The sequence below is a fragment of the Nicrophorus vespilloides genome, unplaced genomic scaffold (assembly GCF_001412225.1).
Source record: "Nicrophorus vespilloides isolate i.1.1-1 unplaced genomic scaffold, Nicve_v1.0, whole genome shotgun sequence".
NCBI classification, from domain to species: Eukaryota; Metazoa; Arthropoda; class Insecta; order Coleoptera; family Silphidae; genus Nicrophorus; species Nicrophorus vespilloides.
In genome coordinates, this window is record NW_017097495.1 from 17,274 (window position 1) to 30,387 (window position 13,114).

The 13,114-nt window shown below is 34.9% G+C and overlaps 1 protein-coding gene across 1 annotated transcript; it reads right to left on the reverse strand.

Annotated features, from left to right (window-relative positions):
• Positions 1 to 240: 240 nt before the first annotated feature.
• LOC108560240 (neurexin-3-like) lies at positions 241 to 12,172 on the reverse strand. Its single transcript, XM_017917699.1, has 2 exons — positions 10,994 to 12,172; positions 241 to 400 (listed from the first exon to the last, which is right to left on the reverse strand). Exons 1-2 carry the CDS (start codon positions 11,582 to 11,584, stop codon positions 290 to 292), a joined length of 702 nt encoding a protein of 233 aa, XP_017773188.1. The 5' UTR covers positions 11,585 to 12,172; the 3' UTR covers positions 241 to 289.
• Positions 12,173 to 13,114: the final 942 nt, after the last annotated feature.

Here is a 13,114-nt window from a genome sequence, read left to right on the forward strand (position 1 = left end):
CAAAAGCTTTAATATAATTTATTTGGGTGCTGTGTGTCTCCTCTCCGTTATCCCTCATACATTCCATCCACCCCTTCCGTCCTCGTTTTGATTCTAGTCGCAGAAAGGGAGAATTTTGCGAAGGATTTGTAATGTAATGGAGAGGAGCTCGAATCGTGTCCCTATGCGGTCGTGTTTTTCTATATGTGTGTGTGTATGTGTTTTGTATATGTGCGTTTATTTATTTACTTGTTTATATATTTTTTTTAAAGTATATTTCGCTCTGTTATTTATTTTTATTCTTTTATTATTATTTTCTTTTTTGGTCGGTGTCCGGCGGTTGCTTGTCTACGCGAGTGAAACTCACCCTCGACTGGGGTTGACAAACACCCTCTGCTCCGGCCACAATCCCGTTGTCGCACTGCAACATACCGCCTTAATAAATCCCCTGCATACCAAACAAAAATCCTCTAACTAAAAACAGGGAGAGACAAAAAGTTGTATATAGGAGGAACGAAAAAAGTAGCAGAGAAAAAAAATGCACTGGACTAGAAAGTGTGCGGTTTTTAGATTCTAAAGCTCTAAAATAAATCACGAGCAAAGAGAGGTAGAGAGAGACGCTCATTAAATTAATTAAAAATACCCCCTAAAGCTCTAGACAAGGACGACTAAAAGACAATACACAGTTGATAAAGCAGATACAAAACGGATCTGGACAAAATTGTAATATAACAATGTAGTTGGCGTGTCTCTAAGCATAAATCTCACTTCTTTTTTTTTTCTTCAAATTCCGGATTAATTTTACTTGTGCCCTGAAATAAATAAGTTTTCTCGTTCACAACCAACAAAATACATTATCAACGTAACTGCTACAAAGAAGCGGTGCATAAAGTTTAGAAATTCGTATGGAATGTTGTTTGGATTGGTTTCTTCCCAATATTTTATCACATATTTTGACGTGCGTCGGTGCTGAGGTAACCCCTTATCATTATTATTATGGGGCGGAGCGTTGGGAAATGTTCGAGTGGGAATTGGAAAATGCGGCGCACGTAAATTATGTATAAAATGGGAAAACGTAAGCGGATTAGGTTGACGTTGACTAAAAAAGTTATTGCGGTTCTGGCTTTACAGCGAACTACAAATATGAGTGAAAAGAGGGAGATATATAGAAAATGCGGTATGAAATAGAAATGATCTGGACACTGGGGGATGAAGAAAATCTGTAATCGATCGTCGCCAATATCAATTCTTAAAAGCGCTTGGTTACATAACGCTCTGCACAAGGTTGTAAGTTGATAAATAAAATAGCCAAGTTCCTTTTGATCCGATCGGTAGACGACACCTTGAAATTGAATATCTTACTAAATCATTTATTAGCACGGGTGGTGTGACTTAATTTAGTCACTGAAGTAAATCTTATCGGGGGAGACTGAAAATTCCAGATTAATATACTTCCTACATACACCTCTCAGTTATCAGTAGAAAATTAATTACAAAAATTCAGTTCATAATTCGCTAAGTTGTTTCTCAATTTGTTAAAGTCTAACGATATTTCATGTCAAATTTCAAGAAGATCGGTAAGAATGGATGGTACAAAATGCAAGATTCATGATGTAAGGTTGATACAAATGTAGCCCTGGTGAAGGCAAAAATTGACAAAGATCCAAGAGTGATACAGGAAATGGTATTTGATGAACTGGGCTTGATTGCCATGGCTTTGTCGCAAATATTAAATAATAACTTTGGCTGCACGAAGAAATCCGCTCGATGGGTTCCACGATTTTTAAATGACGACCAAATAAAGGCGTTCGTTTTACCGAATATTTCTTTGAAATTTTCTAGCATTAATAGAATCGTAACAGGTAATGAATCTTGATTCTATAAGTTTGGCCTGAAAACCAAGCAGCAGTTCATGGTGTGGAGCGTAGAAAGTGCCAATTCTCCCCCAGTTAAAGCAAGACAACAAAAATCAGCAACAAAAGTGATGATGTCGATTTACTTTACCAGGGTAAATATGGTAGCTTCTATCTCACACGAAACTAGTCAGAGGATAACTGCTAAGTAGTACACAGAAACTTGCTTAACACAAGTTTTCAAAAATTTGTTGAGAAACAAGAAAAAAGGGGAACTTCGTCACTACTTTTTACATTACGATCATGCGCCCACTCACACTACTGAAACTTTCTTGCGCTATCTGGTATCAATGAAATGTGGCATTGTGAGTTCTGGCTGTTTCCGAAAATAAAAGAAATTGAAGTAAAAAGTCTTCACTTCCAATGAAAAGATCATTATTAAAAGTTGAAAAGCTCCAAAAAACCAATTTTGAGGAATGTTTTGAAAGTTTGCTCCACTGACTTAAGAAATGTATTGAAATAAATTAAAATTATCTAGAGAAATTACGAAAGGATGAAACTTAAATATATTAAAATAAAATTGTTTTTTTTCAGCAAACTTAGCGAACTTTTGTTGGACCCCACGTATATATTGAAAAATTCATGAATCGTCATTTTGATAATATTAAAAATATTAGATTGACAATATTATCTAGTATTATAGAAATGCAAGGTAAACATTTGAAATTTACAATGAAGATTTATAATATAATATTTTCCTGCCCAACTTTGACTCTCAACGGGAAAATGATACCGGCGACTAATAAAGTTAAATATCTGAGTAAGCATCTAAATAGAAGATTGACCAGGAATGATCGCATCCAAGCGAAAAGAGAACAACTCGAAATTAAGTTCAGGAAACTTTACTGGCTATTATAGGAAGACTCGCAAATTTCAAAAGAAAACAAGCTGCTGATTTATAAAGAAATTTAAATCCTGTTTGGACCTACGGAATACAGTTGGCATTAAGTCTAATATTGCGAACAATCAAAGATTCCAGTCGAAGACCCTAAGAAGGATCATTGGTACTTTAAGGTATATTATGAGCAGAAGAATTCATGAGGATTTTCAATTGCAAACAGTGGAAGAATCAATTAGGAAAAACATTAGCTAATACGAAAATATGTTAGACCAATATCCAAACGTATAAGCTGTTAATCTTTTTGATAATAACTTAACAATAATAATCGCGATGTCTAATTTATAATAAATAAGATCATATGTTACAATTTATATAAATTCGTTCACTTTGTAATTCTCTTTCAATCTCCTTCATTTATAATTTATTATATTTATTTATTTAACATATTTATTGGCCATATGTATGACAACAGGAGTATCGACCGAGGTAATTTATTATTTTATTATTCATATTAAATTGGAACACTTATTATAAATAGTTTTGTTCCTTGTCCGGTCTTGCTATTATTCTCAATCTCTCTATGTATGTGTCTCATGTTATATTTGCTTCGGACGTTTTTCGTGCGCTAAAAATAATTATCCATAAATATTCAGACACGCTCGCGTTAATTTTCCATTTTCGGAAACTGAAAAAGAATGAATCGAATTCGGGAATAATTTTCTTTTTCACCGGTATGCAATTTGCAGCAAAAGAAATAAATAACATCGAAAGAACTACCGTATCGCGCTATCTGGTTACGTGCAGTAACTTCGCACGTGTTTTTTGATGTATTCGAAAATTAAGCAAATTCGTTGCACTATGCAAATATGCGATATTTATATAATCATTATTAATTTGTTTGTGTTACTCTATATAAGATTCACTTTTAATGGTATATAAATCAAAGTCCAGTAATTTATGATATCTCTTAAATTCATTGATTGGATATAGAAGTTTTATTTGAAATTTTTATAAAAAAAAAATATACAGTAAATGGAACATTTACGTTTATGGCATTAAAATGCGCAATTTCATTTATGCTCATTAATTACAATTCATTGTAGCAGAATTTTGATCTTATAATAATTATTTATTTACCAATTAAGTCCTAGATAAAAGCGTTCGCTTTGAAGTGCTCCTTTTGAGCGCATCTTTCGCTTTTTTTTGTGATTGTTGTTACAACTGTAATCACCTTATCGAGCGAGATTCTTAAGCTCGCCTCCTATTGTCCTTGCTATGTTGCGAGGGAGGATCCGCTCTTTTGTTCATCGTACACTGTGGATCTTTGAGGAAGTTATTAATTCCCTCCGGCGTTCCGTTTTCACCCTTTCGGACCAGAACAGCTCTCCCTAAAAGCTATACGACTTCAGCCCGCGGTGCCTCTTAAATATTTAACTTGGAAGATTTCGCAATAACGAAGCAAATATTAAACAACATGGGCGCGCTCCCCATTATGTAATCGCGTGTATCGTCTGTTTGGTTGGCGTGCCATTTATATAATATATATACTCGTATAGTTACAGTGTTTGGTATTTCCAAGAAGAGTTTAAAAATAAGCCGCTCCGGTCATCGATTAGGACGAAATAGCTAGAGGTAAATCCAGTTGCCTTTTTTTCTTCTCTGGGAGATTTATGAACAAAACAAAGAAAAATGGATGTTTATTGTTGCCATAATAAGAGATGAAAGATAATTTCGTGATTTATAAGCGTTCTTTGTCTCTCACGCCCGCGCAACGGGCAAACTGATTTATTGCCCGCGAATTTCCATAATTTAATAATAATAATACTAAAAAATGGGTACGGAATAAAAAAAATATATATATACGAGACACGTCAAAGACCGAGCGGAGGCGTCGATGAGGAAATGAGTAAACTGAATGAGATAAGGTTGAGAAGAAAGGACGAGAAAAAAGAACTGGAAACGGAAAATGTGAGTTGAAGAGTTACTGCACATCCTTTTTCTTATTTAAATAAAAGAAAATAGAAAAAATGGTATAACAGAATATATGGGGAGATATGGGGTTCAATTGTAATCGAATTTTATTACGAGATTAGTTTTGATTCTACACTTTCATTGTTGATTAATGCGATACATACGCGAAGCTTCAACCGAATTTAAAATGTGATTTCACGAAAAAAAGAGTTGATTGTATGAAAGATACGTCCCCAATCTTCCTTTATATGTCTACATTATGAAATGGGTATTGAGTCTGATTGAAAAATCGATCAAACAATACAGGCGATGCAGAAAATATACTTAATATGAGAAATAATGATGACGCAAGTAATTTTAATGGAAAACGGCAATTAGACAACAGTTCAGATATTCTTGATAGCAATGCCGTCATTAAGGCTACTGACATCGTTTCAGAATGTAATATACATTCCATGGAATATATAGACAGCTATAAAAAATATAGTTTTCACATACAGTCGTTGACTAAATAAGCGACTATTTTGATAGTTTCATTTTATACTAAAAGTATTTTTGTTTCATATTTTCAAACACATGTGATGATTTATTTTAACTTCAAATTAAACGACATTTGTTCGCGATATCTTCTCGTTCGCAACGAATATAAATTGATTGAAAAAATATTGTTAAAAACGTATTCAAACCGGATTGAAACAAACTAAATGAGTATGAATATTAATAAATGATAACTTACATTTTATATGTATTTTTTAATACCGATCTATTATAAACGAGAAATTAATTTAACATTGAATAAATATGGAACGTCGAAGAAAACAGATGTACATTTCAGGTTTCCATTGTAGGTAGTCATGATTAAATGCTGAAATAATTTCGTTTCGCCTTGGCTTCACGAGTCCACAAATTAATGCAGTCGTAAGCATTGTTCAATTCATCACTTTTTTCTTTCATACTTTGCGCGACAGAGGAGGCAGCAAATATAGGTAGCATGGAAACAATAAAAGCGTGTACTGCAATTACGTGATATCGCCGGGCCACGTAATAATAATAAAACTCGCTTTTATCGTGTCCACATTTCTACATGAAACCATAAAGTAATACAAAATATTCGTAGAGGCATACAGAGATGACGTAATAGTAGAAATAAAGAGAGAAAACGCATGAAGGAATTATTGAAATCTACGCTGAAAATGAAATATAATTAAAGCGAGTGAAATTTCCATTCATTTGCTTTTCTTTCCCTATTTTCAGCGTGTTATTGGCCAGGTTAAGGTTTTGGATTGCGTGTCGGCGCTATATTCTTACGTTCTCTATTTATTTTTTATTTTCCTCGATTCACAGTTATTACTGCAATTCGCCTGAATTCTGGTGTATTCAGATTATGTAATGCGGCTAGGCACGCTCAGAATTCTGCAGCCCTCTGCAAATCGTTGAGACATACTATCTACATACAAACACATATAGTTATCAATGTATGTTTGTGTGTCTTCGAAGATAGAAATTACCAGGGGGTGGCTGTGAGCGACGGGGTTTAGGTTAGTTGTTGTTGAGCCAAACCCGTCCCTGCCGCGTTTTCGGCATTATCACTGAAATTAACCCAGTTTATATCAAACAGGCGGGAGGCGTCGCGTGTGTTTTGTTTAGGCGTCGGGACGCCGCCGCCGACAACACCACCGCTGCTGCTGCTACCTCCCCCAGCTCCGCTCCTCTTCTGTCCCCATTCACGTGCACATTCGCAGATTAAATTCCGGGACTTAATTCCGTGCAAATCCGATTTGGAATTTCTCTCCGTTTCGCATACGGCGAACAATGAACACGCCTCATTGGCTACACGATAAGTATTTTCTATTCAAATCAAAATAAAAAAGAAATTAACGTTTCAAATTACAGTAAAACGTAGACACATCTACGAGAAATATATATCAACAAAGGGTTAATTATTTTAGAAATCAAATTTTCTAAATAGATGAAGACAAAGTTGAATAATCGTTAACGCAAATATACTTCAGTGAATTCAATTTCATTGACAACCAACCAAGTAATCATTAGACATATCCTAGTATTCAGTATAGCTGGAGTAAATTGGTTTCAACTGGACGTAAATACCATTAGCCAATTAGTTTGAACTTCATGTTCATATCATAATTAAATATTAATTAATATCGTTTGATTTCTTAATAACACAAATTTATATAAACAAGAAACAAACAAAATATTTACTTAAATACATAATCTCGCAGTAATTAATTGAATTACAAAAACTTAAGTGCATTGAAAAAGTATTGAAATGTTTTATTTAATAAAGTAATTACAACATTTTATGTGTGAGGTATGATTTAAAATTATCATCAATATTCCAGTTAACAATATTTAAACTTTTAAATTAATGAATTGGCAATTGCAAACTTAGTCTAAGCACTCATGTGGTGCAAGTTAAAGGACTATTGCATAAGTTGACGCGAGTTGCACCGCCGAAACGTGATAATAAAGTTACTGAATGTAGTAAGTTCTAAATTCAAAATCAATATGTTAATAACTATTTGAAAACTATAAGATCGTACAACTATTGTAAGTTTGTTCATCTTATATTTTTTTATTCAATGATATTTAACATTATTCCAAAATTGAATTTCGTAATACATTTATAAAAATGTATATGATTTTGCTTTTTCTAAATTAAAATACACCTTTTCACTTACGTAAGACGTCCTTAAATAGCTTAATTCATAAATTTCATATACAATATACATTTTCGCATATATGTGTACTATAAATTATATTTATTATTTCAATTGCATTATTCAATTTCAAATGTATCTTTATTACTTGAGTAAAATTTTAACAGGTATAGTAATTGAAATTATAATATTAATCATGCAATTTTTCGTCCAGTTTCTGAAAGTAAACTATTAATTGTATTAAACTATTGTTTGTACCAAGTACATACAGTACATACATACAGTGTTGTATCTATTAAGCAATAGATAACCTTCTGGTCCCAAGTACTGATATTGTTTGTTTATCGCAAAATTTACTATGAAATGAATGTGCAAAACATACTGGAAACTGTTATTTCTATTTTCTTATATTATATGTATAATTTTATTTTCTATAACTTCTTATACATTTCTATACTAGTTTTATGATACCCTGTATTAAATCGATATAAATGTAGCATGCTAAAATTAATATAACCAGACTATGTGAATATTTTTTATAAATTTATGAAGCACTGGAAATGTCGTATTTTGTTTGATTTTTCTCTTCTATTATCTAAAAAGGAATTCTACATTTTTCCTTTGCAGTTTTAAGGCAATTTGACCCACTTCTAAAGATTCTGCTCGCTGAAGCATTGAATTATGTGACCCAGCATACGATTTTCATGGCCCCCGGGACCGCTCAAGCCCCCTTAGCTCATTAAACACTTCAAAGCATAGAACACTCCGCTTCGAACTTCAGAGATCAGAATGAAACGAGAGATAGATAGAAAAGGAAAACACAGAAACGCGATAATAAAATTCCTTCTCTTATCTTGTTTTTGTTTCCGCAGATGGATCAGTGATGCTCGGATCATTTGAAATAAACAGGCAGTAAGATACTGCTTTCAAGGATTTTAATTCGAATTGTTCTTGGTCCGCATTATGGAAGCAAGGTGGATGGCGAGGAAACAGCGTTCTTCAGGATATGCAAACTTGCAGACATAATTCGAACAGATTAAATCCGGAAGTGGGCAAAGTTTCATGGGAAAACTATCGCGGGTTGCTTTTAATTAAAATTCAGTCGCATCCTTTATCGTTCTTTTCTTTATTATTTTTTTTCTTCTGCTGCAATCTTGGTGTATTGTTTGTGGTTGGTTTGGCGGGGAAATGTGCGATTTATAATTTTAATTAGTTCCGGTCGAAAGCGGCGCCGCAAGCATAAATAATTAATAATAATTATTTAGTGCAGTTCGGCTAAGTTTTACCCGGTAAGAATTATTATGTCAGGCAATTACTACGTGCAGATTAGAGCTTATGCCTCTGTCTCTCTTTCTCGTCCGTTTTCTCTCTCTTTCTCTCTTGCATACAATGTATCTCCCAACTTCGGGCACGGCCCATTTGATTTTCCCAGCATGAAGATAAACTGCTCAATTATTTTCGGTCATTATTTCGGCCAAGCAGAACAACCCCAAATTTGATTACGTCGCTTCTTGTTTTGCAGCCAAATTTTTAATCAATTAATCTAATTGCGAAACACCTTATTACCAATCAGTAAAACGACCTGCAAAATATATTTTATTCCAGAAAGCATCATTTCTGCTGTTGTATTGAAGAAACTAATTTAGATGTGGATCTCAAAACATGGGCCTCCGCAATTATAAAATACAAAATAAACACGCTATGGATAAAGAAAATCTTTTGCGACGTGGGTGGAATGTCCTGAAATTCAATGGAGTACGAGAAACTCGATGAGGTGAACGTCCGACGCCGACTTGCGTTTTCGTTCACTCTCTTCTAAAAGCAATGAAAATGTTCTGTAATTAGCATTTTTTTGTATTTAAATTTGCGCCGCTTTATTAGCAAATAGCTTTGTTTTTTAAATTCTTATTCGCCGTTTATTGATTATGGCAGCTTATGTCTAATATAATAGAAATCACATGGCTAAATTCCGGGCCAGAACATAAAACCAAACCAACCTCAACACTCAAACTGAAACTCTACAGATATGTTCAATGAGTTTGCGAACTAATTATTTTTCACAAATCACTTTTTGCATACAATATTCCAAATATAATATAACGTTATCACATTCCTATTTATTTTTACGACTTTTTCCAAAAATATATGTAGTCTTTTCCCTACCCATCGCGACACGTCAATTTTACTTTTGATCTACGATATTTACTCTTATAATAATCAGTACAAAAATTGGGCCTCTGTGTTAGGAACAGCGTTCTTCAACTTTATTTGAGAACTGATTAAGATATTAGATAGAAATAAAAACATTGTTGACAAAAATTATGAAATTGAGTCACTAGTTTTATAACAATGGACATATCGGGCGGAAAGACTAAGGTCGTTAGCCCTTTATCAATGTTTTGACAAATAAATGTGTTTAAATAAATAAATTGGACCATAATCACGTAGCGGCCCAGTAGATCCGTTTACCACAGACCATGCTGAAGAACACTGATGTAGAATACCAAGATATCTAAACTGCAGTTGATTGGACAGTTTGAGAAGAATTAAAACAAACCTAGAAGAGCTCCAGTTTGTAATATTTTTAAGATAATATCCGACAGGATGTCTAACTTATTATGAATGGGAGTTAAAGACAGCAAAAAATAACTTTTTAAGGTCTGGTCACTTTGACCGGTAACGGTTTACTGTTAATAGTTTGTAAAAATTTCAATTTCAATATTTGACCGTCGGGCACTATCAAAACAAATCTACATCACTTGCAAAGTAATTTGAAAGTACTTGTGGGTACTAAAGGAATCTTAATCTTTAGTACACACAAGTACTTTCAAATTACTTTGCAAAGGGGTTTACATCAGGGGTCGGCAAAGTAATTTGAAAGTACTTGTGAGTACTAAAGGTTAAAATTCCTTTAGTACCCACAAGTACTTTTAAATTACTTTGCCGACCCCTTGATGTTTTTTCTTTTGATAGTGCCCGTCGGTCAAATATTTCAATATTAAGATAAAATATTAGTACATTAAATTAATGTAACCGTTTTGTTTTTACCAGTATTATGACTATTACTATGATATTTTTGTACATATTTTAATAATTTTAAAAATTCTAATCTGGCAACTTGTTTACTTGTATAATTATGTTTAATGAACCTATGCGAAGGCAACAACAAGTTATTTACCAAATGTACGCACTATTATACTTATCAATGTTGATAAAATAGAAAAGAAATAAACAAAAACTATAAATATCGGATCTTGTAATGAACTTATTCGTTATGGAAGGAAATAAAATGGCGGCTTGTTATGACATACATATATATTGAAGTGGGAGACTAATATATGTGTGAGGTGCCGATTTATCAATTTATTTAATTTATTGTTTGGATTTTTGAATTGAAATGTAAAACTAATGATTAACAGAAGATAATAAAAGAAGAGTAGAAACGAAAAGCAGTGTGTATGTATCTTTCTGTAACCGATGATGTGCTGAAAATCGTGTTGGCATGTTTTGTGGGCATTAAGATAACAGATCTATTGCTAGTAAAGCCTTTCTAAATTTATACGAGATATCCGTTGGAATCCGAAACGGGAAAAGTGGGAAATGCTCACCCTGTGGTCCTTGGGGCGGGTTTCCTGTCTGCGTGGCGGGCCACCTTCTTGATCAGCGTAAACCAGATTCCTAACGGCTCCCACGAAACGAGGCTCGAAGATGACGCTCGGTAATGCCAAAAGAGTTAACTTAGTGTTGTACCATGTGGGCATACCGCCGACAAAGACCTCGCTGTTGGTAGAGAATCGACCGAAGTTGAACTCCTTGCCCCGCGACGTTCGCAGCTGCGAAACGCCATCAACAGCAAGGATTGTGCGGTCCTCATGTCGCTGCACGTGAACCTTGTGCCAGTGACCATCATTTAGATCACGTCCAACGGTGAGAATCTGAGCGCCTCCGCCTAGATTGTATCTCAGTCTGAGTGCACCTTCTACCAGCTTGATCTCGAAGAAGTCGTAGGTACCCCCGTCGTCCGTATACAATAGCATGCCATTCGGTTGATCCGTCTTAAACTCAAACTCGAGACTTCCATTCGTTCCGCCGCCCCACTTGCGAAACTGAGAGTAAGAATTTGTTGAACCGTCCAAGAGGAAGCCCGAACTTCCAAGACCCAACGCCACCAGCATTCCACAGATCAGGAGGATCCACATCTTATCCGACGTAAAGTATTTTGGGTAATTTGTACTTGCCAAAACTTGTAGAAAGAGCGATTTATTCCTATCCGAACCGGCCCGATATTGATCCCAAAGCACGCACCGACCTCAAACTCATGTCTTAAACAAACCCGGAAGTCCTTCCACAACAAAACTTCACCAATAAACAAGAGCGTCCTATAACTGGAAAGGTAGAAGTATAAGGAATGTAATTGGGAGAAAGGGAGGAAGAGAACGACGGATCGTCGTGGAGACTGTCGCCAACTATTCTCAAAAGTCTTTCGTTAAACGGGATCGATTGAAGCGTTTCTTCGCGCGCCGGCCGAAAAAAAAAACCCGCTATGAAATACACAAGATTGATAGAGGTAAAAATCGAATCCGCAATATTATCAGATCTCTAGGATAAATTGATCTATTAATGAATGTATTAATAGATTATTGATATATCTCTTTTATCTCTAAGTGTCTGTGAGATGCAAATGGTGGTGGTTGCGAGGTTCGACTGTCTGGTGGCGGCTTCAGAACGCGCTAATACTTTCAACTGTATTGTAGAGAGGGGGAATCGGTGGGGGCGGCGGGCGCAAGTTGGTGGCGGGGGGCGCAGCCGCTCGTGATCCTCTCGTCCTGCGTGGTGGTCCTCACTACAACGGCTGCGGTGGCGTCACCATTTTTACTACGCCGCCCTCGCAAAACTCACAATACGACGGTATTCCAGTTGCCTCTGCGGCAATGGGGGGCGGCAGCGGGGAGATTAGCTCCAGCTGCAACGCGCGGGGGCGGTCAACGGTGACGTCACATTTTTTCTCCCACACAATCACCATCCACCCCCGCAAATACCATGAATATACAATAAGAACATTAATATCATTTTTTACTTTACTATTCACAGTTTCTTCTAATTGGGAATAAATTTCAATCCTATATTTAATCCTGAGTTATAGCATAATAATCCTCCTTTAATTATTGACGTAAATGAATGTATATTTAATCTATATGGTGTATACATCTTTTCATCGATCAATTATTAAAATGAATACACTGAATATATGAAAATATATATAAGATAGATTAGCAAAATGGTTTTGGTTTATATAACATTTTGATGCACATGAACGAATGCTCCAAAAAATTCTACGTCTTCTTTTGCGAAGCACCAACATACAACACTCATCGACCTTAATCAATTCATGTTACCATGAACAAAGTCATCAAAAAATAATTGCAATTTAAAATTCATATCTACTCCAACCTAATTTACTCGTACAGCTCGTTGCCATAATAGTAAAAATTAAACAGTTAATTCATCTTCATTTGCGGAATTGACATCGCAATTCGATTTTCAATACCCGGCACATCCACCAATTGTACAACACGATCAATATTTTTTTATTCATTTCAAATGGAACTGTCCATAATCATTTTGCGTCACAAAATGATCGACACTTGTTCATTTTTAAAATTAAATCATTGGCTGAAAGACCTAGCCTTTGTTCATAATTGCAGCCAATAAACATGTTTAAAGAATTA